General features: G+C 39.9%; 1 protein-coding gene across 6 annotated transcripts; it reads left to right on the top strand.

The window, feature by feature from the left end:
- On the top strand, nt 1-23,665 carry rasgrp3 (RAS guanyl releasing protein 3 (calcium and DAG-regulated)). Of its 6 annotated transcripts, none has more exons than XM_067476059.1 (17): nt 1-115; nt 10,841-10,982; nt 12,036-12,138; nt 12,964-13,026; nt 13,437-13,568; nt 14,059-14,206; nt 15,505-15,678; nt 16,033-16,149; nt 16,977-17,255; nt 17,655-17,735; nt 17,904-18,017; nt 18,120-18,235; nt 18,441-18,588; nt 18,816-18,852; nt 20,853-21,002; nt 21,633-21,997; nt 23,023-23,665. In XM_067476059.1, exons 2-17 carry the CDS (start codon nt 10,913-10,915, stop codon nt 23,029-23,031), a joined length of 2,106 nt encoding a protein of 701 aa, XP_067332160.1. In that variant the 5' UTR covers nt 1-115; nt 10,841-10,912; the 3' UTR covers nt 23,032-23,665. The 6 variants fall into 6 exon arrangements, with proteins under 6 accessions (XP_067332160.1, XP_067332151.1, XP_067332133.1 ...); XM_067476050.1 differs by lacking the exon at nt 1-115 and adding an exon at nt 1,438-1,680 and having other exon boundaries at nt 10,766-10,982; XM_067476032.1 differs by lacking the exon at nt 1-115 and adding an exon at nt 1,438-1,680.
- Nucleotides 23,666-24,951: the final 1,286 nt, after the last annotated feature.

Here is a 24,951-nt window from a genome sequence, read left to right on the forward strand (position 1 = left end):
AGGGAGACAGAGCTATACTGCAGAACTTAAACCTTTAAGTGTATGATTCGTGCCCAGCTAGCACAGGACTCTGACAGCGGTCACTCACAGTAATGTTTGTCTGCATCACAGTAAGGTAGGTGCATCTGTTAGCAGTGCTGCAGCTTTACTACTGTCTGCTGCCTTTGACAAGCAAAACCTGGTGTACATGTTTGTATTAGTACTTTCTTTTATTTTCCGTATGAATATGACTTAAAACCTGGTCAGAGTTGCCTAATGAGTCTTAAAACTAGAGAAAATATAGCTCATGATACAACTGAGAGCAAAAGTGACACATATTCATTTACTGTGTTTATTATGGAAAATGATCAAATCTTAAAATCTTGCTTTTGGTAAAAATTATTCAAACCAAACAGTTATACTTTGGTCTAAACCGTCCACCGAACATTCTTCTAATAGAATTCTGGTTTTGCCACATGGCCGTGAACAAACTGTAGACAGGCACCAATGTTCTTGTTAGAGGGCAGTGGTTTCCTCCTTGCAGCTCTGCCATGCAGAACATTGTTGCTCAGTGTTCTCCTGATGGTGGACTTCTGCAAGAGACGCCTTCAGTTTTCTGCCTTGGTGTTTCTCTTTTGACCTCCAGGACAATTCCACACTTGCACTTTTGTGTGTGATCTTTGTGGGGGCGATAACAGTGTTGACGTTCTGTACATGTTTTGCCATAACTGTCATAATCAGTTTAAAATACATTTTTTTTGTACTGTAAGTAATAAGCAGATCATGCTTATATGAGTTGTGCTTTTTTCTGTGTTCTTGAAACACGTCTGTGTAAAACATCATTGGTCACCGCACAGTTATTTAAGTAAAAAAACGCACATTAACATCTTCATCCTGTTATAGAACAGCGCCAGTGGAGAAAATTGTTAAGTCCTCGTATCCCCAGAGTGGTATGGCCCTCAACTGAAAATGTGCGTGAGACAATAAACGCTGCAGTCCAATTCTTTTTGTCCAGCCAGGCAGCAGGATGTGCAGTCAGTGTTTTTGTTTAGGGGGACATTTTTAGAAGTCCAGAGAGACAAAACAATGTGAACAACGTCATTAACGTGGAATATGAGATGGGTTGTCCTTCTCACACAAGTACAGAAAAACAATGCATGAACACACACACACACAGAGAACACACACACCTACACAAACACAAAACCCTCTGCCAACTTGGTACCATGTGTTCTTTGGACATTTACTGGACAAAGTTATCATGGGTGTTGGATGAATGGATTTGAGACAGGAACACACAGACACAAACACCAATGTGCGCACACAGTGATACATTTCCTGCTCTGTTCTTTTTTCCACTTTACCTTGTGTGGAGCCTAAATTTAGCTCCATCCAGGGAAACCAACCAACACAGGCAGGAAAACTAAGTTGAGAAAGAATTGGAGGAAGTCTAGTGGCCATTTAGACAAACAAGTCACACAGTAGGATCAGTGCTGGTTAAAGGTGCTGCAGTACATGGCTGAGACAGACAAAGGGCTCCAGAAAGAAAGACAGCTATCTAAAGGAAGGACTGCTCTGCTGGTTTTTACCAGCAGCCTTGTGGATCTAACTGGACTTGGATTCTGCAGTGGATTTACATTTACATTTAGTGGAGACAAAAGTTGGATTTATGTTGACAGCGGTTAGATCTCAGCAGATGAGGTGAGGTGAACATTTGTGAATCAAAACTACATTAAAAGTCTTTGTCAATTATCCTGACTTATCTTTCTGAGATTAACGGTCATGTAAATATTGGATGGACAGTGGTCGTGGAAAGACTTCCTGTCTAAACTTGTTTGATTTTAAACTGTTTAAGACAGTATGATGAGTGATCCATTCACTGTGAATTTATCAAGGGTGTGTATCTGATCCCCTGAACATATATGACTTTCAAGGAGAACTGCATCTTGCCATGTGCCACAATGTGGGTTTTTACCTGCTTCTCCTGTGTGTGTTTTCATGGCATCGTGATAACAACTGGCCTTAGACAAAATCATCTTTTAATGCCTGTTGGCTCCAAATGTGCTGTTGATGCGACACAACACTGAGACAGCTTTAACTTATGAGGCTTCAACTTTTAGAATTAGTCACATTAAGTTCCCCTTTTTGTTAATATCCCATTTTTGCAAATCAAGAGTAAAACTCTGTCCAGGATAACAAAACTCCTCAGTGAAAAGTTAACCCACTTTACCACAGTTATCACTGTGTGTCCACACATTTGGACTACAACACCACAGGGCCTCTGTGATGACAACTCCTCATTGAGAATGAGCAGCAGCACAACAGGCCTGTGCAAAACCCAATTAGCATAATTATTTCATTGGTTGTCACCTGAGAAACTGAGCAGAATAGATTGATGAAAGAACTAGTATGAATTCACAAAACAGTTTACTTATTCAACATTCCAATTACCAGTCTGCACTTTACTTTGAGTTTAACTCCTGTCATCACGTGAAAGGTTTCATCCACGTTTTTAGTCGTCCCCTTACTAAAGAAGCAGAGGTGCAAAGACACGAGCACTACAGGACAAGTCACTTAGGAGGACAACTTTGTTTTCTCTTTGGTACAGAAACAAAAGTCATGTAGTTCTGTAGATTTGCTCATATTTTACTTTCTTATTAATATTTTTATTTAGTATTCACAGCTCTTTCCTCAGCTGATATCTGGCTTTGGGTTTGATCCAAACTCATGTCCAATCAAGCTGAAACATAGTGAAACTAAACCCTGGAAGTGTGTGTGTGTGTGTGTATGTGTATGTGCTCGTGCACACACATGACTGCCTGTCCACATATCAAACACACGTGGCTGTTTCTGTGTCGCTGTGACCTGCTGAGGACACAGCATCAGATCAGATGTACCTGACTGTGGGTGGCTCGACTCATCTGATGTCACTTTCGGCCTAAACACACACACAAACACACACACACACACACAGCTCAATTTGGTCCCTTTCAGTTGTTACCTACTTAATAAATAATCTAAAATCTGAAAATATGCAAAACGTAATGCTTGACAATACTTACTCTTAGAAAGTATTAGGTACATGTTCATGTATTCAGTCAGTGTTCTGTGTTTTCTGTGCTCCTCAAACATAAGTTGACCTATAACTTTTGTTTTCCATTGCTTTCATTTAAATTGCTTTAAGAAGAGATTCTTTCGTGGCCTATACGCACAGAAAGAACAATACAACCACCAAGACCTGTTCCATAGTTAAGGGTCGTGGTCTATGGATGAGAGGCAGAGTCCACCCAGTCTGTCTCAGGGCCATCACAAAGAGACATACACAGACAGACAATCATTCAAACAGCTTCTTATTCACCAATTCACACTCACAATCACACACACTCAGACACCAATAGCAGAGCTGCTGTGCAGCTGGCCAACACTCACCGAGAGCAACTAAGTTGGGGTTTAGTGTCTTATCAAGGACACTTTGACATGTGACCGGAGAAACCAGGGATTGAACCAACAACTGTGGGATTAATAGATGACCGCTCTACCTTCCTGAGCCATGACCTGTGTAGCACCTGTACATTAAAATTATTTTGAACAAAACTCTCCTTTACGACTCCTCACTTTAATTAAAAAAAAGAATTTTAGTCATCATCAATTAATCATCTTTCTCTAAAAACGCACTTTCCATCTTGTGAAACAATATAACAGTTGCTTAGTGTGATGGCAATGTCCTGCCCAGGAACCTCAGGCACAGTTCATCTGGACTTGGACATGTAGTGTGAGCGCTGTGACTGTGGGAAACAAAGTCACATGGTGGTGGTGATAGGTGTGCTCAGGCATGTGAGGTCCAGCTAGACAACCTGTCTCCAGAAAATGACATGGCTGTCTCTGCAACTAAACCACAAACCTGATTGTTTTAGAAGGAATGTAATAATTAGGATTAATTAAAAATGTGCATAAAATAACAATTTTCTCTATTATGCTTTGATCTTCCGCTGCTTGTAAACAACTGCTGTGAGGTTCTGAACCCAACATCCTGTTATAAGATGTAGTCAAACCAACTGCCTGTTTTCTTGATACGTTCAGTATCAACGTATTTGCAGCGTGTCCTGTTTAGGTTCATACAACTGTAATCTGGTTGTAATTACGTTCCTCTGGAAAACATGTTGGTGTTTGTAGGAGACAGGGTTGGGCCAGTGGGGGGGTGGGGGTGGTATGGTGCTAGAGCGTGGTACAAGGCAATGGGTACACATAACACTGTTTTTTGCATTAGAGACCCCATTTCTAGAAAAGTTGCAGCTTATTCTAAAACAAACTAACAACTATAATCTTTAATTTGTTAATTCACTTGAACCTTATGTGATTAAGGTTCTGTTTGTTGGTTGCTCTGACCAACATTATTGTGTTTTCTATTTAAAGTTTGATGTCTGTACACACTGAAAAAAAGGTGGGACAGAGGCCAGTTTATCACTGTGTTACATCTCCTTTGCTTTTAATGGAACTTTTTAACAAATTCATTTAAATTCTCTCAGCACTGAGAACCTTTGTGGTGGCAGTCAGAATGCTTTTAGCGTTTTTGTAGGTGTGTCGTCCTGTTGTACTGTACCAGGAAACACTGGGAGCCGGCCCCCATGCCAGCCGGCTGCGATCTCTCTTCATTAGTGTGGTTTAGTGTGTTTAATGCCTAAAAACAACTCATAGCAGAGACAAACACAAATGTCAGTCACCAAAAAACTGGATAAATTTTGATGATTAGAGAATTATTCGTTATTTGACCTTGTCTCCAGTCATTTAATGCCTTTAATCACTTGGTACTGGAACAGGTTTTTAAAAATGAGTAAATGTAAAAATGAATCAAAGAGCCACATTATTAGAGATTATTTTGTATATTTTATTTTATAATGATAGATTGTTTTGAAAGTGTTAAAAATCAGCTCCACCTTTACCAACAGTGAGCTTTGATCCTTATTTTTTTATTAATTACTGTACATGTTTTACCATAATTAGTATTGTCGTAAAATACATTGTTCTCTTGCAAATACTCAGAGTGGCCATGTTGACCCTGGTCGTCCATGACATTATTGGGACCCCTGGTATTAATGTTGTGGCTGATAATATCACTTGTTAGAAGCTAATGAAGTGCAGGGATTAATCACACACACTAACGATAGCTGTGGAGGCAGTGTACGGACTAATAAAAACAGGTCATGAACACACTCACATATTCAGAGTCATAAACACACAGGCCATCTGCTTGTTTTCCTGCCAGCTGTCTGAACCCAAGGTTGGAAGGAACATCTGTCTGCAGCTGTCTGACCCGTTTAGTCGGCTCAGATCATCACATTTGTTTGAAACACACTACCTGTCCCATGTCTGCTTTTAGTTAAGCTGTGTCAAGTGATAACTCTGATGCATTTTATATTTACATCTGTTTGCTTTAGATTTGGAGATTTGTAACAATTCTTGACACAAATTGTCATTTTATTAAAAGTGTATAGTATGTTAATAAGATGAAATTCACTTTCTACAGTTTTCAGCACATTTACTAATAACACAGATAAAATCAGATGTTAAAAGACAAATTTATATTTAATAGATATTTAAACTTAATATTTAACTCAGGAGGTATCCCGTTGAAGGGGTTTGCTCTGCCACCTCACAGCTACGAGGCCTCTGGTTCAAAATTCATGACTGCTGCAACCTTCCACCTTAAGGAGAAGAGTGACCATCTGATTTACAATCAGTGCTCATTTTAAAGCAAACATCTGTGTTGCTTATTATTGGTGGGTACTTCATGGGTAAGTCTGTGAAGGCTACATTAATGCTATAGTCCAAATCTGCTCTATAACTTATCTGATTGACCACATCTCTCAATGACACAGACTCTGGCAGCAAGGCAAACATATTCCATTCTACAGGGTGAGGCTCACCCTTCTGACCAATCAGATAAACCCTGTGTATCATATTCAGCCATGAAAGGGCACCTGTTTGATGTATTAATCATTGCATTCTCACTGTATTTACATTTTACAAAGAATTTTAGTTTTTAGTTTTCATGTTTTCAGCTTAAAGGTGCAAACCAGCAGATTAACAAAGGAATCAACCACTGTAGCTGGTGAGCATAGGGAGCATTTAGCAGCTCAAAAGGCCAAAAGCTCAGGAGCCGGTGTGAGCGGTGGCCTAGAAAACCTAATTAAAAATTGCTTTGAGAAATTTATGTGAATTTGATCACTTTTAATTATTTCTCCCAAAAAGCCAATGTTCCTTCTGTATACATGCTAGTTGTTTGTCTAACAGGCAATGGAAGCACGTCTTTGGATTTATAGAAACCTGGTGTGTGTATGTGGGTGTGTGTATGTGGGTTTGTGTGTAAGAGTGTGTGGAGTGTGTGGAGTGTGTGGAGGGGGGGGGGGGGGGGGGGGGGGGGGGGTCACATGGCAGGACTACTGTTGCTCCAGGCTGCTGTGTTTGTGGTCAGAGAGTAGTCTAATCTCGACCATGGGAGTCTCTCTCACTTTGACAGCCAGTAGCAGCCTGCAGCATCCAGCAGCTGCTGCTCTTCTTTCACCGAGAGGACTGAACTTTAGCCTGGATGGGTTGTGACACACTGCTGTGGAGGGTAAGATCTGACGTATGATGACAGTTTACTATAATGACGTCTAGTGTAAAGTCAGTGTTGGGCTGAAGTAGTGTGTGTGTGTGTGTGTGTGTGTGTGTGTGTGTGTGTGTGTGTGTGTGGTAACTAGTACAAGTCAACAGTGTTACATCACAGCTGTGTCTCTGATTGTTGGATTAGTGTCTAGTGAACAACACTAACGCATCACTTTAAAGTACACTAAAGTGCGTACAGGTCTGTGTTGTTTCTGCCTAAACGTGGGTCTGTTCGTACACCTAAAGGCAGAACATAGTCCAGGAACAACTGAACTATGCATAAGCAAACAATGACGCATCCACAAAGCAGAGGCAGACACACAGTGACCCATTGTGGAGGCAGAAAAGCACAAGGCATGTTAAACAGCACAGCTGACTGCGTGCAGCGCCGAGCTGTGAAATCAGGAGGAAGTCCAAAAGTGTCAGTGTGCGAATCCCACAGCCAGGGACAGCAGTGCAATGTCCTTATGGACAAAAGGAACACCTTGACACTGAGACAGCTCTGTTCTCTACTCCATATTTACTAGAATTAAATGTGTGATAGCAACTGCTTTATGATTCAATCATGAAGTAATGTCTGTTCGGAGGACTCGTCTGTGATGAGTGTTTCCTCTGGTTTCCTTCGCCACACAAAAGAAAAGCAAAGGACTGCAAATTACACTTATATGTGAAATTGAGTGCTTAAGTCTTGTGATAGATTGATGACCTGGCTGAGGAGCAACTAGCAGAAAGTGACGTGATAATGTGAGAACTTTCTAATGTTACGCATGTGAGCAAAAAAGTAACTGAAACAAAAGTTAAAATAGAAAAAAGGAAACAAAGAAGAACAAGAAAAATTAAGCCGTAAAACTAAATATGTTTTCATCTTGTTTGCAGTTGTCACAGTAGTCGAATACCAAAAGTACCTTCCCACTGTCAGTATTCCATCAAGGGTATGATGACAGTAAGAGGCCCTGATAGTGTACTTACACATAGTGAGAGTCACATTCACCCTCCGTGATGGTTTTCAGCCTTTAGTCTGCTTTTTGATGTCAAAGCGAAAATAATCTAAAAAAATTAAACCATTTAAAAATGTACTTAATACAGGTTCAGTCGTTCACATTAACTTACCTAAGACATCACTGGTGCAGCCAATTGTTTTCCAAAGTTACACAGTTACAGTAGTTAAATAGAACCTGTGTATAAATACACCTGTATCTGCTGCAAGTGAATCAGTGTTCTGGACAATATCTACACCATACTCCAAAAATATCAGGAATATGGGACATGAATGTTTTCAAAAATGGGAGGCCACCAAGATGCTGATAGTTGTGAAGGAGCTGCAAGTTTCCGTGGTTGAGATGAGCAAACTGTTCATAGAACAACTGTTTTCCAGGTTCTCATCAGGCAAGTTGAGAGGGTGACAAAGTGAAAAATAAATAATTAAATGAATCTTAGCTGAAGGATTAATGCCTTTTAGAAACGATAGTGACTGAAACTGAGCAGATAATGTTGAGTTAGAGCAAACAGATGTTGAACAGCAACAGTTCTTTTTACTTAAATTACTACAATGCAGGAAAAGGCGCAGAAGCCTGATTAGATGGTCAGTGTGACCACTGAAAGTAGTGAGCCAGAAGGACTAAGTGGACCAGTCACAGTTGTTGCATGTCTATGTGTCTAAGTCTAGGGAGGTGGACATCTGAGGTGTAAAGGTCCTCAACTATGCAGAACCTACTTGAGAATGTCTGCGTGGATTTGAAACATGAGTACAATTCAAGCTTTTTGTCAGCACACATCACATTTAAGTCTGACTTCAGAGTCATCTGTGGGTTTAGGTTTAGGCATCAAAAGCACTCAGAGAAAAAAAAAAGGTCAGAGAAAGATCTTGGTTTGGTTTACAGGTTGATGAAAAGTATAAAAAAGGCCACAGTCTTTCTCTAATCCTGAAACTCTGGAGAAATCTGAAATAGGCTGTGTAAACACCCCCCACCACCACTCATTTTCCATAATGTACACTAAGTAGTTAGCAGTCGATTTCCATTTTGACACTTACAAATTTTCTCATCTCTAAACTCTGTAGTGCAAATGCCATGTACTGTACTTTTACTATTGTCTGGTGGATAGACACTCAACACTCACACACTTCTACAAAATGGTGAACACAGCATATAGTGAGTAAGGGAGGATTTTCAACATAGCCATAGTCTGTGACCGTTTTACTGATCACAGGGCAACTGTGGCGCAGGAAGGTAGAGTGGTTTTCCACCAATCTCGCAGTTTGTTCGATCCCATGTTGAAGTGTCCTTGAGCCCCAACTTAGTTGCTCACGGTGAGAGTTGGTCAGCTGCATAGCAGCTCCCCCATCGGTGTGTGAGTGTGAATGGGTGAATAAGAAGCAGTGTAAAGTGCTTTGAGTGCCAATAGGTAGAAAAGCGCTATATAAGTGCAAAACATTTATCTTTAATATATTCTGATTGTACCATAAAACCTGGTTTTTGCCATTTTATCACCAAATTTTGGAAATTTGGCAAATTCATGTAGAATTCCCTACAAACATGTTCCATGAGCATGCAGCATGTGTTCTAGAGTGTGACCAGGGGAGACAGTGTTCAGCAAAGACATACTGAGAAAATATTACAAATCAATTCAATCTGTCTGTAGTCTCCAATGTTTTTACCACCAGCTAATGTTTGATAATCCTCTAATGTGCACCAGGCCTATAACCAGTAGGAATAATACTCTTAGTGGATACATCTATACAAACTTCTCCCACCTGGATTTGAACATTTTATCCCATTCTTGCTGACAAATTCCCTCAAGCCCTTTCAGACTGATTTGTAGAGTACATTGATAACTGGAAGCAAACATTGTCACCATGTTACATATCCAGGGGGGTGGGAAGCAAATTCTGATCTGACTGCAGCTTTACTGCATTTCTCCCACGTTTCTGTAGAGAGAGGAAAAATAGAAAAAATATGTTACAATATACAGCCAGAAACTGTCAGTAGTAGTGTTGACCTTTTAATTTAAAGCTGTATTAATAATAATTTTTATGTTTGCAATGGCTCAGTTGACTCGGTTCCATGTAGTGATTAAGAAACATCACTACATTTTGAACATACAATTCTGAAGATTTTATCTTCAGAATTTCAGTTCTTCTTAGTTCTATGAAGAAATGTTGAAAAGTTGGAAGTGGTGTCTTTTAGCCAGTTATGGTGCTTTTACTGCCTGAAGCATCGCTGTTCTGGTTCACTGGTCTTTCGTGTCTTGGAGTTTAGTAAAAAAGAAATGTGTTCACACAAGCTACACAAACATCACAGTTTTAAATGGTTTCAGCAAAAAATGGCCGCAGCTGAATTACATACATAGTGAGTTACCATGGTTACAAAATGATGATGCACTTCACACACAGAAATCGCCAACATAGTCCCCTAAAGTTCTCAGCCATTTACACATCAGTTTCTTGCACCCATACACACACTGACGCTGATTGAAACTTCAGAACATAAATCAAATGTTGGCCAGTGACGTCCTTCTGGTTTCACCAGGGTGATGGCAGCTGAACCATTAACAAGGTCCAAAGCCCTAGAGTCCCACAATGCACTGCTAATCCTGGTAATTTCCTGAATATTTCCTGTGAAACAGATGTCTTAGCAGTGCAATACCCCGACCTATACTATACTATTCTTTTCTCAGCTACTAAATGTTCATTTAAAACCTGCACATGTGTCTGAAAATAGCCAAGTTTGAACAAAGCAGGAATTTATTTGTGCCTTTAGTACATAGAGATATCACACTGGCAGTGCTCTGTGAGGCCTTGTGCTCTAGCAAAATGCACATCACTTGTCTCAATTGATGTGACTGACTCAGGCACTGCTGGATTTCTTGGTTTTATAACTCTCCGCACAGTGAAATACTACCAGTGACAGAGATTCACCTGCCCCCTAGTAAACACTCCTTATCTGAACACCTGCTGCAAACGTTTGTTTTCTTCACCAGACAAAAAAAGGAACATAATCTCTCTTCCAGGTCTTCAATGTTGAAGAATGAAATTCATTCTTTCCTTTTTATGAAATGTTTAAGTTGATACATGTTGATTGTTTAATTTAAATGCATTGTTGAGGTGGTGTGCTGATGAAAACTGTTTCACTGTTAAATTTAGTGATTTAGACCAAGGGTCTCTAAAATCAAGAGAAGAAAAAAGAAATTGAGGACTATGCTTCTCTCCTGCTCCCAGGAAGACTGTGAAAAGTGGAGTGGTCCAGAGTGGTGACAGGAAGTGTTGAGCTGTGACTTCCAGATCGGCACTATGGGATCTCCCACACTGGGAAAGGCAGCGTCTCTTGATGCTCTCGTACACGAATGCATTGAAGCATTTGGTGAGTAGAACACCTTCAGTAAAGTGTTACCATGTTGGTGAGTTACAGTAATAAGCATCATTACATAACCTGGTAAAAACAATTCTCTTTCTACAGTGTTGTTACGAGCCAGAGCTACAGAAAAATAACCCAAGTTGTATATAACCTAAGTGCTGCTTTGCAGGTGTATTGACTTACAGAATAAGTGAGTTTTTATTCTATAGTTTTGTGAACAAATACTACAAAACGCCAAAATCAACAATATCATTCTCTGCATTACATCCAGTAACCTGTAATTTGGAAGATTTGGGAATTAGGAAGAAAGAATCCATTTCACTTAGTAACTGTGAATGTGATAATGATGTTGTGTGGCCTGTATCTAACACTTGTTCTACAGCTTTCCATTCCCTTGGCACAACCCAGTGTATGGAGGACCTGTTAGGCTTTATGTGTTTAGTCCAGACCAAAAATAGATTGTTGTAATACAAATGAATATGATCTGTAGATATGATATGATATGTAGATCTACAAAATCTAATCCATGTCCTTGCTACACACGCATTCCGAATTTAAACCTTGTTAAAAATGCCATGAGATTGTGACACTGTGCCCCTTTAAAATAACATGTCCTGCAACATGACACTGCGGATCTTTTAATGGTATTTATCATCAGTAACGAAAATACATATCAAATATCAGCTCAGTTGGTAAAGGCAGTCGTCCACGGACCACAGGGTGAGTGGTTCGATCCCCGGCCCTGGCTAAATTTCAAAGTGTCCCTGGGCAAGACACTGAACCCCTAACAGCCCATCCCCCTCCCCAGCAGTGCAGTGCCAGTCCAAGCCCGGCAGAAATTGGGGAGGGTTGCATCAGGAAGGGCATCCACCATAAAAACTGCCCAATCCACTGTGGCAACCCTGAACTCACAGGATAAGCTGAAAGGACAAAAAAAAAAAAAACACACACACAAAAAAACATGTTTTTGTGGGTAGAATCATCGTTAGGGTTCCCTATTGGTGATTAACCTGTTTCACTGGTTCAAATCTGGTGACATATTGTGACTTGTATTCATAGATGACAACGGGGAGCTGCAGGCCAATCTACTTCCTCGCAGTTTGCTACTCATGCATCGCTGGTATGTTACATCAACAGAACTGGCAGGAAAACTACTGATGATATATCCTATCTGGGAAAATACTGCAGGAACTCCAATAAATACACACTAACACAGCATTACCACAATATGTTGGAACATACTGTAGCTGTTTATTGTGTATCCGGCGGCTAAAATCTTTGAATTCATGCAGTGCAAATCTATATCGTAGGCATGGCTGCCTTTTTCTTTACCTCCTGATCTTTCTGTGTGCATTTAGTGCAGAAAGGTTAGTTCAGCTTATGGCTTAGGACACTAAGACATGATGATTTGCAGACAGAAGCCTGTACAGTAGGAACATTCCTTCAATAAACAGTCATTTAAAACAATTATTATGGTCCTCGGTATTATGGTCTGACTTATGTTTATAGAGCCAAAGTACATTTTAAACACATCTAGAGCATTTTATTTACTCATAGTTGATCAGATTTCTTTAAATGTAGCTTTACAAAAAGCCCAGGTTCCCTTCTATCAGTCCATTTGGAAACTATTAACATAAGTTTTGCATTGTTCACGAGCCCCTAGTCTGATTGGCTGAGGTTACCACTTTCATGTTTGCCCCCCCAACAAAATTACCACCACCTAATGAACAAGACATATTCTCACAGTGGGAGCATCTTCAACATTCCCCAGTCATCAGAGAGAAGGTCTGAATAAGTCAAAACCAGTGCTGAGGTAGGGCTCAGTAATTCACCAGCAAAGCAGGCTCCCATCATCACTTTAAACCACCCCAACTGTGTTTTATGTTTGTTTGTTTGTTTTCCATCATTTCACTTCTTTCATATGCTGATTTATTCATGACTGTGCTAGTTTGTCTAATTTTGGAAATAGACCTTAACATCACCCCACATACAGAGACTGCAAAGGTGACAACTACCAGAGAACCAGGCTGAAGATTTGTTATTTGATGAGGTAATGTGCTGCTATTCATCCATCTCAGAACATCACAACATTTCATACTAGACTTGTCAGCCTCTTTGAAATGCAAATCCCTGATCACAGAAGAGTCCAACCTTCTCTCACTGAAGTTATTCATTAACTTCTTAGAATTGTATAATTAGTTTATTAAGTTTAAGATTTCACCCTTGAAGCTCACAATTCACATGTTGGTGTCTACGAAAAAACTTATGAAGTCGTTCAATGTAAAGCAAACAGTAGGAGACATGAGTTACATGGGGCAATGTCAGTATCAGCCTCAGTGGAGGGTTTGAGGTTAAACCTAAATGTTTTTGCTTAAGCACATGTTAGTTCCAGCTCCATCTGTATCTTTTCTGTTCTAGAATGTTTCTTACAAAACAGAAAATATGAATGTGCATCTTCAGGTACTGGATTGTGACGTTCCCTGCAGAATTCAACCTGGATTTGGGTTTGATCAGAATAACAGAAGAGTTCCGAGACGTGGCTGCTCAGCTCGGCTGTCAGGAGCATTTCAAACTCATCGATATCTCCACCATGTAAGATATTAAAGGATGACAGATCTGGCAGTGCAAATTATTGGCTGGAATTGAATGGAAAATATCCTGTGCCCTTTGTGTCCCTGCAGTTTTATCTCGTTTGGTTTATGTTTTGCCAGAAACTGATGGCTCACTATCGTTTCTTTAATGCAGATCTCACATCTCTCTCTTAAGAAAGTTATTTGAAGCTCTTTCCTTTTCTCTTTCAGCATATGCATTGCAATTGCAGGTTTGAGACCTAGATCCTCGTGTAATGTTTTATTATATAGAAACAAGTATAAGAATAATCTGTTATGAAGTAGTTTGATTTTGTGTTCATAGGGAATCCAGCAATAAGAAATCTCTTTAAGACTAACAGCATTTCTGCACTTGCAGCCAGATCAACATCTGTTAAGCTCATGAAGCTCATATCTAAACATTTTCATGTCAGTGTATTGACTCCATATCTGTATTGATCATGCTGATTGTATGTAAATATTTTTTGTTGTAGTCCATCATACGACTGGATGCGTAAACTGACCCAGCGGAAGAAACAGGCTAAGAAAGGCAAGGCCTCGCTGCTGTTTGATCACTTGGAACCCATGGAACTGGCTGAGCATCTCACGTTCCTAGAGTTCAAGTCCATTCGAAGGATATCGGTATGTCTGCAAATAGTAAGGCTTTTGTCAAGATTTTAGTTTGGATTCCCACAAAACTATTTATCTTCAGCGTCTTGAGTTAATGCTGTAGTAAGCTAAATACAGAGGCTTCCCATTAATTCATATAAAAGTGTTTCCATTATAATTAGATAAGTTTAAGCTATGGAAAGTTATAACCAGCTAATGCATGAACTCAAGATATTTCTGGGAGTTATGATCAATTGCTTTTATCAACTCACTTTGCAAGCTTTGCAAAGTGCTTTGCTTTGCAAGCACCAGCATGATAATCTGTAACATTTCCCAAGCCAACGTTCATCAGGAAAGCACGATGACAACAAGTCACAGTTTCTACACAACAGGAAAACCATCTGCAAAAATCAGCCAAATAAGATAGAAAACAGAATAACAGTCAGTATGTTTAGATGGACTTAAGTAACCAGGTATGATGTGTCTCTCCCCTTTTTTCCCTTTTTCTCAGCTGCAACTCACAGACACACAAAATAAGAAAAAGAAGAAAGCAGCGTTTTCTTTCACATTTACACATATTATTACTGTTATTATTGTTTAATTAGTTCCATCTTTATACTGTGATTAATTCACTTACATCAGGGTTTAGTTAACTGAGGCTTAAATATACTGTTCATTTAATAAATGCTTGAATTTAGTCTAAAGTTTTTCTCAAACAGTGAATAATGAATTAACTTGCTGCTACAACCTCATTCAGTCTTTTAGAATTTTATGACTTTGTCTTAACAATCCATAAGTGCTGCTGTGTAAGATTACAGATTAAATGAAGTAAACATTAGGCTCAATTGATAAAGAATCTTGTTGCCGAGCTTTGATGTGAAGCCATGTGGCCTCCGTCCCACTGGCTAATGGTGGTTAATATGGAACACCATCTCCATTAAGACCAAAGTGTATGTCCCGGGCATTATTTGAACTGGGATGAAAACAGGAACTGACAATGAAACGAACACTTTGTCAGTGTTTGCCCTTGGAATGTAATATATGCAGTTATATGGAAAAGATACATTGAAAACAAACAGGGAACAAACAAAGCCATGAAATACAAAATGTTCCCAGAGTGATAAACCCTTTAACTTGGAAATTACGACAACTTGTTCTGTACCATCAGTGCTTCTAAAGCACCAAGAATAACAAAATTGCTACTATTAATATGGCTGATTGTGTTCCTAGGTTAAATAGGCTTCAGAGACCCTTTGAGCCTAAGAAGCAAATTAGCCCCTGAAGATTGGATTAGAAATTAGCCACTGATCTATATTTAATGTTTCCCCTAGTTCACAGATTACCAGAGCTATGTAATCCATGGCTGCTTGGTGGAGAACCCGACTCTGGAGCGTTCCATCGGGCTGTTCAATGGAGTGTCACAGTGGGTCCAGCTCATGGTGCTAAGCAAGCTAACACCGCAGACTCGTGCAGAGGTTATCACTAAATACATCCACGTGGCTCAGGTAAGACAGGAAGGACCATTTGGTAGTAAAAGAAAAAAATGCTTTGCAATTTTCCGCTCATTAACTTATTCACACACACACACAGGAACAAGAATATTAATGTGATAAAAGAAATACCTTGCACCAGATCACCCTCACTGTAGGAAGGAGTGTTTCATTTTATGGTAATTTAAAGTTTTTAAAGGCTAAAGGTCTATTTTTAAACATCCATTTTACAGCATGGATAAATACAGACAAACACACTACATCCCCGATAAACAGCTGGGGGAATTTCCTAATAGAACAACAGAAGACACACAATATATTTAATTAGTGAAAATTAGAAGTGTGACAGTTCAGCTTTGTCTCTCTCAGAAACTTCTGCAGCTGAAGAACTTTAACACTCTGATGGCAGTGGTGGGAGGTCTGAGCCACAGCTCCATTTGTCGACTTAAGGAGACTCATTCTTATCTGGCTCCAGAAGTTATGAAGGTAGGTCAATATGACTGCAATGCAATCCAATAGAGTAGCATGAATTCTACTTTTACAATGTTATAATTTCTCTGTTTTTATCTTTTTTTCTCTGTCAGAAAGGTGATAATTCTACTATGTGTTTATTATTGAGGTCATAGAGGGTAGTAGAGTTGTTCTGGACTGCATCATAAGAAGAGGTAGTTCTAAAGTTTTGGCCCGCTCATTCATTTAAATAGTATAAACATAGCATAAAATTGTCACCTTTCTGAAGTTTCAACTTAAAAACTGACAATGTAAAATTAGAATTCCTGGCCATTATAAAGTTTGTGCAGGGATAGTTTGAAACCAAGCAGGACATGTCAAAGTGTCCCTGAGCAAGACACTGAACCCCAACTTAGTTGCTCCTTCTGAGCGTTGGCCAGCTGCATAGCAGCTCCCCCATCAGTGTATGACTGTGTGTGTGTGATTGTGAGTGTGAATGGGTGAATAAGAAGCAGTGTAAAGTGCTTTGAGTGCCAATAGGTAGAAAAGTGATATATAAGTGCAGAACATTTACCATTTACTCTGGCTCTTGAGGACCAGAGTCAACCACACCTGGACTGGGCAATGGCAGGTCTGGTTGCTCGTTAAGCCAGCTTTGGTTTAATGAGTATGTCATGTCACTAACATGATATAAACATAGTAATGAGCTCAAAACCCCTAAAGCTGGAAATTTTTTAATTTCAGTGTTCTGTCTCACACAAGCAATAAAATGATCAGTGAAAATGAAACATGTCAATTTCTTCAACACAGCAAACTTAGCTTTGACCGACATACTCATTCAAATCTTTTACTCACTGCTTTAGATCTGGAACGAGATGACTGAGTTGGTCTCTTCCAGTAACAACTACTCCTGCTACAGAAAAGCCTTCAATGAGTGCCAGGGCTTTAAGATCCCCATCCTGGGTGTGCACCTTAAGGACTTGATTGCAGTGCATGTGGTCTTTCCTGACTGGGTTGATGGCAGCAATAAGGTGAACCTGGTGAAGATGCATCAGCTTTACATGACCTTTAATGAGCTGGTGTCGTTGCAGAGTGCAGTGGCCCAAGTGGAGCCTAACATGGACCTCATCTACCTGCTAACGGTGAGAGTCACAGAATGGATCCATAGCCAGACCTCTTTTTTTTTACCTTTGATCATTTTTGTTTTTGATTTTATGGTTATTCCTGATTTCATCATTAATTTCATTAATGGTATTACACATTCAATAGCCATACATAGCCAGTACAATAACGTGGACTGTCCTGACAAAGAAAGAAACCACTTGTATACTGAGCTGATAACAGAAGCTTTGTGAAAGCTGAAAGCCACAGTGATAGTGACTTATTAAAACTGAAATTCTGAACTTTTTCTTCATTTTATGCCCAAATGTCTTCAGTGTACTGCATTCAGCGGGTGATAAATGACTAAGATTCAGTGAGCTTACACTGCCCCTATCCACTGTACAGAGCTTTAAATAATCCTATCTCTATGTATGTTTCAGCTTTCTTTGGACCTTTATTACACAGAGGATGAGATTTATGAGCTGTCGTTGCTAAGGGAGCCCCGTAACCCTAAATCACTGGTAATTTTCCACTGGTTTGTATTTTGTGATGGCATTAGTCCAAACATTGATGCTGAAATGTTTTTACCAACTAAAGATCTTTTTACATGAATCTTTACTGAAGTACTGAAGAAAAAGTATGTTTGGTGAAACTCATGATTTGCTGATGAATATACTGTGTCTTCACAGCCTACCTCTCCCACAACTCCCAACAAGCCCCTGGCCCCACTGGACTGGGCTTCTGGTGTCACCACCAAACCTGACCCCTCTGTGGTAAATAAACACATCAGGAAGGTGGTGGATGTGAGTAGACAAAATCTCTTTTGAGATATTGCCAACAGCATGCAAACACCTACTCCTTGGACAGGTTTGTGAGTAATATGTTTCTTGTCTGGCTTTGGGAAGTCTGTGTTCAGGAATTATGACTATGACCATGATGGCTATATTTCTCAAGAGGACTTTGAAAGCATCGCTGCCAACTTTCCCTTCCTTGATTCCTTTTGCGTTTTGGACAAAGATCAGTAAGTGCAGAACACTGACTTATTCATTTACTTGGCTTGCAGACCTCTGACACTCAAGCAGGGTTAGAGTACTGATGCCAAATTCAGCAACATGTCTACTTTAATCTTTTTCATTACAGCCTTTGGGCTTCAGGCTGTTACAAATACTGCATTTATTTTCTTGCACTGATACTGATTCTGATCACCCTTCCTGTCTTTCTGTCAGAGATGGACTGATCAGTAAGGATGAGATGATAGCGTATTTTCTTCGGGCTAACCCTCTGCTCCAGAGTAAGATGGGACCAGGCTTCATCCATAACTTCCAGGAGATGACCTACCTGAAGCCCACCTTCTGTGAACATTGTGCTGGATTTGTGTGTATCTCTAACATTCTGTCACTGCACAGTGACGGTGTCATTTAACAGACTGCCATGAGCCAAACAGCAGCACTAATCATGTCCTTAACATGGACACAGCCAAGTATTGTGCTCTGTTTGTTAATGATGTCTACTTTTAAGTTATGTTATTTCTTAATAATCTAATGTTATTCCTTGTGTTTTCTGCACCCACCACCCCCTTCCTCACTTTCCTGAACCTCCAGCTTTGGGGAATCATCAAACAGGGCTACAAATGCAAAGGTACAGTTTCACAGGATTCTTCTCTAAAGGCATTAACAATGAAATATAAAGTTGTAATATTTAATGTTACCTATTAACTATTTTTGTTTTATGCAAATTAATGAATTAAAACTGTCGTATGGGATCCATGCTCTTTGTTTCCCAACTGTCTATGCACTACCCACAGCTGGTTAGAAAGATTAAGTGTGTTCAGTCAATCTAAAGCTGGAGGAGCAGTGGGTAGGATTTAGATTAACCGCTAACAAATCTTGTATTACACATCTATGACTTCTTCCTTACTGAAAAACAAATTTGTGGTAATTGGTGCTAATTCTGAGTGGACACAAGACGACTTTCTACTTCACTGACAAGTCCATTATCAGTGCATGAACAATATGTGCATGTGAGTCATATAAATATACACTGATCAGGCATATCATTAAGACCACCTGTGCTTAATTCAATTCAATACAGCCCTGATGCGATGAAATGCATTTTTACAAGGGTATAATTTCTAAATTTTCAGATTGAAACTGTCAGAAAGAGGATATGTGTTTATTATTGAGGTCAAAGTGGGAAGTGGAGTGGTACTGAGTTCATTATAATAAGAGGTGTTTCTAATATGTGGCTGCCCCCATTCATTTTAAATAGGGTGAGAAATTATAACATGTGGTCTACTGGGATGACATGGTGCTATGAGATCTTCTATATATGATGGAGTCTGACCATTCCGAGCTTTATATGTAAGAAGCAGGGTTTGAAATTCTATTCTAGATTTAATGGGAAGCCAATGGAGAGAAGCTAGTGAAGGTGAGATATGATCTCTCTTGCTAGTTCCAGTCAGCACTCTTGCTGCAGCATTTTGGATTAATTGCAGACTTTTTAGGGAGTTGCTGAGGCATCCGGAAAGTAGGGAACTACAGTAGTCCAAACTAGAAGTAACAAATGCATGGAATAGTTTTTCGGCATCACTTTGAAACAGGATGCTCCTAATTTTAGAAATGTTCTGTTGGTGGAAGAAGGCTGTTCTAGGGATTTGTTTTATATGTGAGGTAAAGGACAAATTCTGGTCAAAAATAACTCCAAGGTTCCTTGCAGTAGGCCAGACTTATGCCATCTAGAGTAACAATATGGTTGTACATCATATTTCTGAGATTTTTGGGCCCAAATAATATGAATTCAGTTTTGTCTGAGTTTAGAAGAAAACAATTGTGGGACATTCAGTCCTTTATGTCAGGCCTTTAAGCTTGAAGCTTAATTAACTGATTTGTTTCATCTGGTTCCATAGATAAATATAGCTGGTTATCATCAGCATATGTATGGAGTGTTTTCTAATAATGTTGCTTAAAGGAGACATATATAAAGTAAAATGTATTGTATCCTAACGCAGAGCCTTGTGGAACTCCATAGCTAACCTTTGTGTGCATTGGAGGATTCATCATTAACATGAACAAATGGGGTCAAGACAGGGTTTTTTAAGTAGTGGTTTAATTACAGCTACCTTATAGGCCTGTTTCTAAAGATAGATTGATGATATCTAATACGAACGTATCTATTAAGGGTAAAGCTTCCTTAAGCAGTTTAGTTGGAACAGGGTCTACAGACAGGTTGTTAATTTCGATGAGGTAATAATTAAAGTTAGCTCAGTGAGATCTATGGGTAAAAAGCAGTCTTAGAGGGACTGGGGCCTGATCATTTTTGATGATGATTAGAATATTAATTTGAATATAATCTGGTCTTCTGCTCAATGAAAAAATTTAAATTTTCTATCTCATTTGTATACAGCAATTCTGAAGCATTCCTAAACGTTCAAGCAGCAGAGACAGGAATCAGCTGACCGGGACACAGTGACTCACTGATATACTGTAGCCACGAGGGTGGAATTATTAATGAACCAATCTTCCCTGACCTATGTCAAATGCTTCCCCAGGAAGACAAATACCAAACTTAGCTGCTGATCTGAAAGTTTGGAATCGGTTTGTCCTGAGTAGAAGCTGATTATGTCTTTATTTACTCTGCAGACTGTGGCGTTAACTGTCACAAACAATGTCGAGAGCTGCTGGTTCTGGCCTGTAGGAAGCTGATCCGCTCCAGCTCTGTGGGCAGTGTTTCCCCTTCAAGACTGACCCACAGCTCCCTGCCCAGCAGCCCCACACTGCCAACATGCAAAGGTCAACTTCAGCTACACCTACTTATTGTATATACAACAAGTATACACACAAATATTGTGTAACAATTTTTACCTTTACAGCAAACAAAATTTGGAAAGCTTTCATGTGTTCTGTGTGAACACCATGAGTCAATCAGCAGATTTTTAATTAGTTAATATTCACTGTAAAAATATAGCTTTTTAATTTTAGGTTAAGTTAGTTTAAAGTCAGAAATCTGAGAATTCTGAGTTTAAAGTCAGAAGTGGTACTGTGTAACAGCCCCAATACCAGAGAAACTGTGAAATCTGATTTTTAAGTGATATTACAGGAGTCAGTCAGAGACTCCCCAGGGCAGAGGTTGGATGCCAGACAGCTCTGCCTCTTTATAGGTCTTTGATAGTTTCACACTAAACGTATGAAATGTTAGTGACAAACAATTTTCTTCAAACTTGCCTGGGCCAAACCTAAACTGTTTCAAAGTTTAAAAAACAGTTTGTAGGGCTTTAACTGCATAAGATAAGATGTGGTTTAACTGTGATCAGCCAATTTCTAAACTTGTGTTTCAATTACTCAACCTTTTTATTCACCTAATGACACCAGGATGTTGCATGTACTAATTCATTACTTTGTAATCTGTGTTCCCTCCTTCAGATGAGGACGAGGTGTTTGAGTTCCCAGCTGTCACATCAGCAGGTCCAGCTCTAGACACGCAGTCCATCACCTTGATGACTGGCTCAGCCCAGAGAATCTCTGTGCGTCTGGAGAGGGCCACCACCAGCCAGGCCACCCAGACTGAGCCCCTGTGGTCTGAGCACAGCTGGGGGGGCACAGACAGCGGCTCCCACACCTTCCCCAAAATGAAATACAGGACTCATAGGAAGCCCTCTAAAAATAAAGGTTTTGCCTGCTGGGAGAACCAGAAAGACGAACAGCACCAGGCAGTTATATCACAATGCAGTGTAGAGTCGGAGGGGTCAGCAGAGGTCGTACAGAATGGGATTACACACAGAGGGAAGGTAAGGTGACAGGTGGCTGTAGTGACAGATAGCATCACGTTGAAGAACGTGAGAACTTTGAAGTGAACAGCACAAAATCTACTTCCCAGTGATGCTTTGTTACTATGATCACATTTTTATTATTTTATCTCTAAAAACTAAAGTAATGAGCAGTAGTCCATTGCAATGGTCAAAATAAATATCTCCATTTATCGCATCAATACATTCACCTAGAATTATTAGAAGCATGTAAAAAGTCCTGGTTCCAGCATTGTCTCTGCAGCAGCTGAAGGAGCCCATTTTTTAATATGATGAGCATTTACCATCAGTTAGCCTATTACATGCTAGACCATTAAAATATTGTGTGCTTACAGTGGCTTCTGCTTATTTAGGTTTAGTTTCTGCTTTTATTTTCTGTTGCTTTGTTAGTAAATTTTGATATTTTGCTGATGTGGGATCCAAATTTTTCCTGCACATCTTTTAGTGAGTTAACATGCAGGTGATTTTGTCAGGAGTTCAAACTTAAAAGAAAAACAGGTTTGTTTGGGACTTGATAAATAGTCCCTTGATGATGGCAAAAATCTAAGTGTTTGGCAACATATCTATTCAGGATTATGTTGTGCAGTGGAATAGATATTTATCATGCAGTCCAAAGACATGCACGTTAGTTGGCTGTAACTGTGAATGGTTGTCTGTCTGAGTACGTCTCCCTGAAATAGACTAGAGACCTGTCCAAGATAGAGCCTGTCTCTCTTCCTATGACAGCTGAGATAGGCTCCAGCCCCCTGGGACCTTGAACAGGATAAGTGGTTAAAGATAATGGACGGATGCTGGATGTGTGCCAACAGCCTGTTTATCACATAGAGCACCAGGACAGATGTGATTGTATAGAACTGAGATATAAACCAACTGAACATCTTTATTCTTTTAGATGTTCATTTAAACTCAATACAACCAAGGCTATGATGAAAGATATACAAGAAGAGTGCTTTAGAGTGGTTCAGCAAAAATCCAAATGACTAAATATGTCTGCTTTTCCCCTCCAGGACAGCTGACTTAGCCTGGGTGGTAAAGGCCAATGTGGAGGGTCCAGAAAACCCCTGGCAGCTGCAAGGAGCAGGAAGCTCTTCTGTCTGGGGAAGGTGCTGAGCTGTCTGAGGTTCCCCCTGGAGTTATCACGTCCTCTCTAGCTAATGTGTGGATGCTTTGTAGCTGCCACCAATGAGATGAGCTCAGTGGATCATGGACTCACATGAAGCATGCTTCCCATGGAAAGACGCCTGGTTACTACCATGATGAGGAGGTTTCACTTTTTAAGAAGAAAGAATGTAAGTGGACCAGTGGCAGCCAATTCCTTCACAGCAGCCTACATTAAAACAGAAAATGGAATGATGAGCAAAGCCTGGCTGATGTTTGGAGAATCTGTATTTGTACATGCAACAAAAAGGGAAAGTCGACATGAACACTCAAGACATCCAACCCCACAATCATGTGGCGCAACAATTCTGCAAACACCTGGATGCATTATCGTTTTAACTGGTGACGTTCAACACTTTTTAAATTATTTACACTGACATTATTTGATAACTACAGCCTGCTAAGAGCTACTGCTGTTTTCAGGGTCAAAAATGATTCACACAATGATTCCACACAACCAATAACTGTCCCAAAAATACATGTTCATCTATATCTTGCTGTGTGATAACTTCTGGTCTAACACAAGCAGTGGGAAAAGTGAAGTAACAAATCATGCAAAAACAGACAAAAACACCTGAAACCCAATTAAAAACTTGCAGGTGGGGTTAATGTGGTGGCTGAATGATAAAGCAGAGCAAAGAACACATACAACTACAAACTCTTTTTTTGTGGACAGGTGGGTACTTTTTAACAAATCTAGCAAAGTGTCCACACTTTAGAAGTCCAAAAAATTGGGGAGACTCATAAGAACCCAAACGATGATCATATTTACGGTCAAATGCCATTCAATCAGTTTTAATGCTGACTGAATCTGATCACATACAGACATACCAGTCCATGGAACTTCCAGATCCTACCCAACCGAAAATGTTTCTCTACGTGAGGTCTACCAATGGGCAAAAGTTGGATTTGAGGAAAATGCAACTAAAAGTCTAAATGAAGTGTGTTTGTGATACATATGGGGATTAGGACATAATTAATTTAATAGTGTGGTGCACATAGATATTTATATTGTGTTAAAATTATGAATACAGAGTTATACAGCAGTTTAAAGGCCACTGGTAGAAAGGAGCTCTGTGGAGCATCTGAGTGTCTCCCTGTATGTTTTGTATTTCTCCTGCAGGGCAGGTTGGATGTTGTTGAATGCACCAGAGAAATAAAATTAAAAAACATAATTCCGACAGAGGCCCCAGGGCATGTCCAGGTGGGTGTAGGTGTAGTGGAGCACGTGGATGATTGCATCACCCATTCTTGGTTGAGGCTGGTAAGTGAACTAGATGGGGTCAAGTGAGGATTTGACAAGAGCGAGAGGGACTCCACAATCCGTCTCTCAAAGGCCTCCAGAAGTCACCAGTATGTAGTTGTTTGTATCCATCTAACCATATCTGGAGATGGTCCCTGTGGGGTGGAAAATGTGATGCTTGGTTTCTGTACCAAAGATTGTTTTGGAGCTCATATCTGGGGAGCACAGGCTGAGAGTGCCCTCAGGGTACTTCCATCCGAACCCACACCCTATGAGGGTTGAAGCCTTCTCAGTTCTCTATGCAGAGATGATCATTATGAAGGAGTCTGAAAATGGTGTCTGGGATGTGTGAAAAGGGACTGTGCAGCCTATAGTGACACTGCTGGCAAAATAAAAATCTATTTTTAAAAATTATTAGATTTATTGGCCAATAAATAAAAAAATTAGCTCAGTTGGTAAGGGCAGTTGTCCACGGACCACAAGGTGAGTGGTTCGATCCCTGGCCCTGGCTATATGTCGAAGTGTCCCTGGGCAG

This window comes from Channa argus, chromosome 1, assembly GCF_033026475.1.
Source record: "Channa argus isolate prfri chromosome 1, Channa argus male v1.0, whole genome shotgun sequence".
In the NCBI taxonomy this organism is placed as follows: Eukaryota; Metazoa; Chordata; class Actinopteri; order Anabantiformes; family Channidae; genus Channa; species Channa argus.

Excerpts from the sequence above, each read along its gene's own strand:
- rasgrp3 (XM_067476059.1), top strand. The coding sequence starts at position 10,913 with ATGGGATCTCCCACACTGGGAAAGGCAGCGTCTCTTGATGCTCTCGTA. Across the intron at positions 14,207-15,504 it reads AGTCCATTCGAAGGATATCG|TTCACAGATTACCAGAGCTA; the intron begins GTATGTCTGCAA and ends TGTTTCCCCTAG. Across the intron at positions 18,018-18,119 it reads ACATCAGGAAGGTGGTGGAT|TCTGTGTTCAGGAATTATGA; the intron begins GTGAGTAGACAA and ends GGCTTTGGGAAG.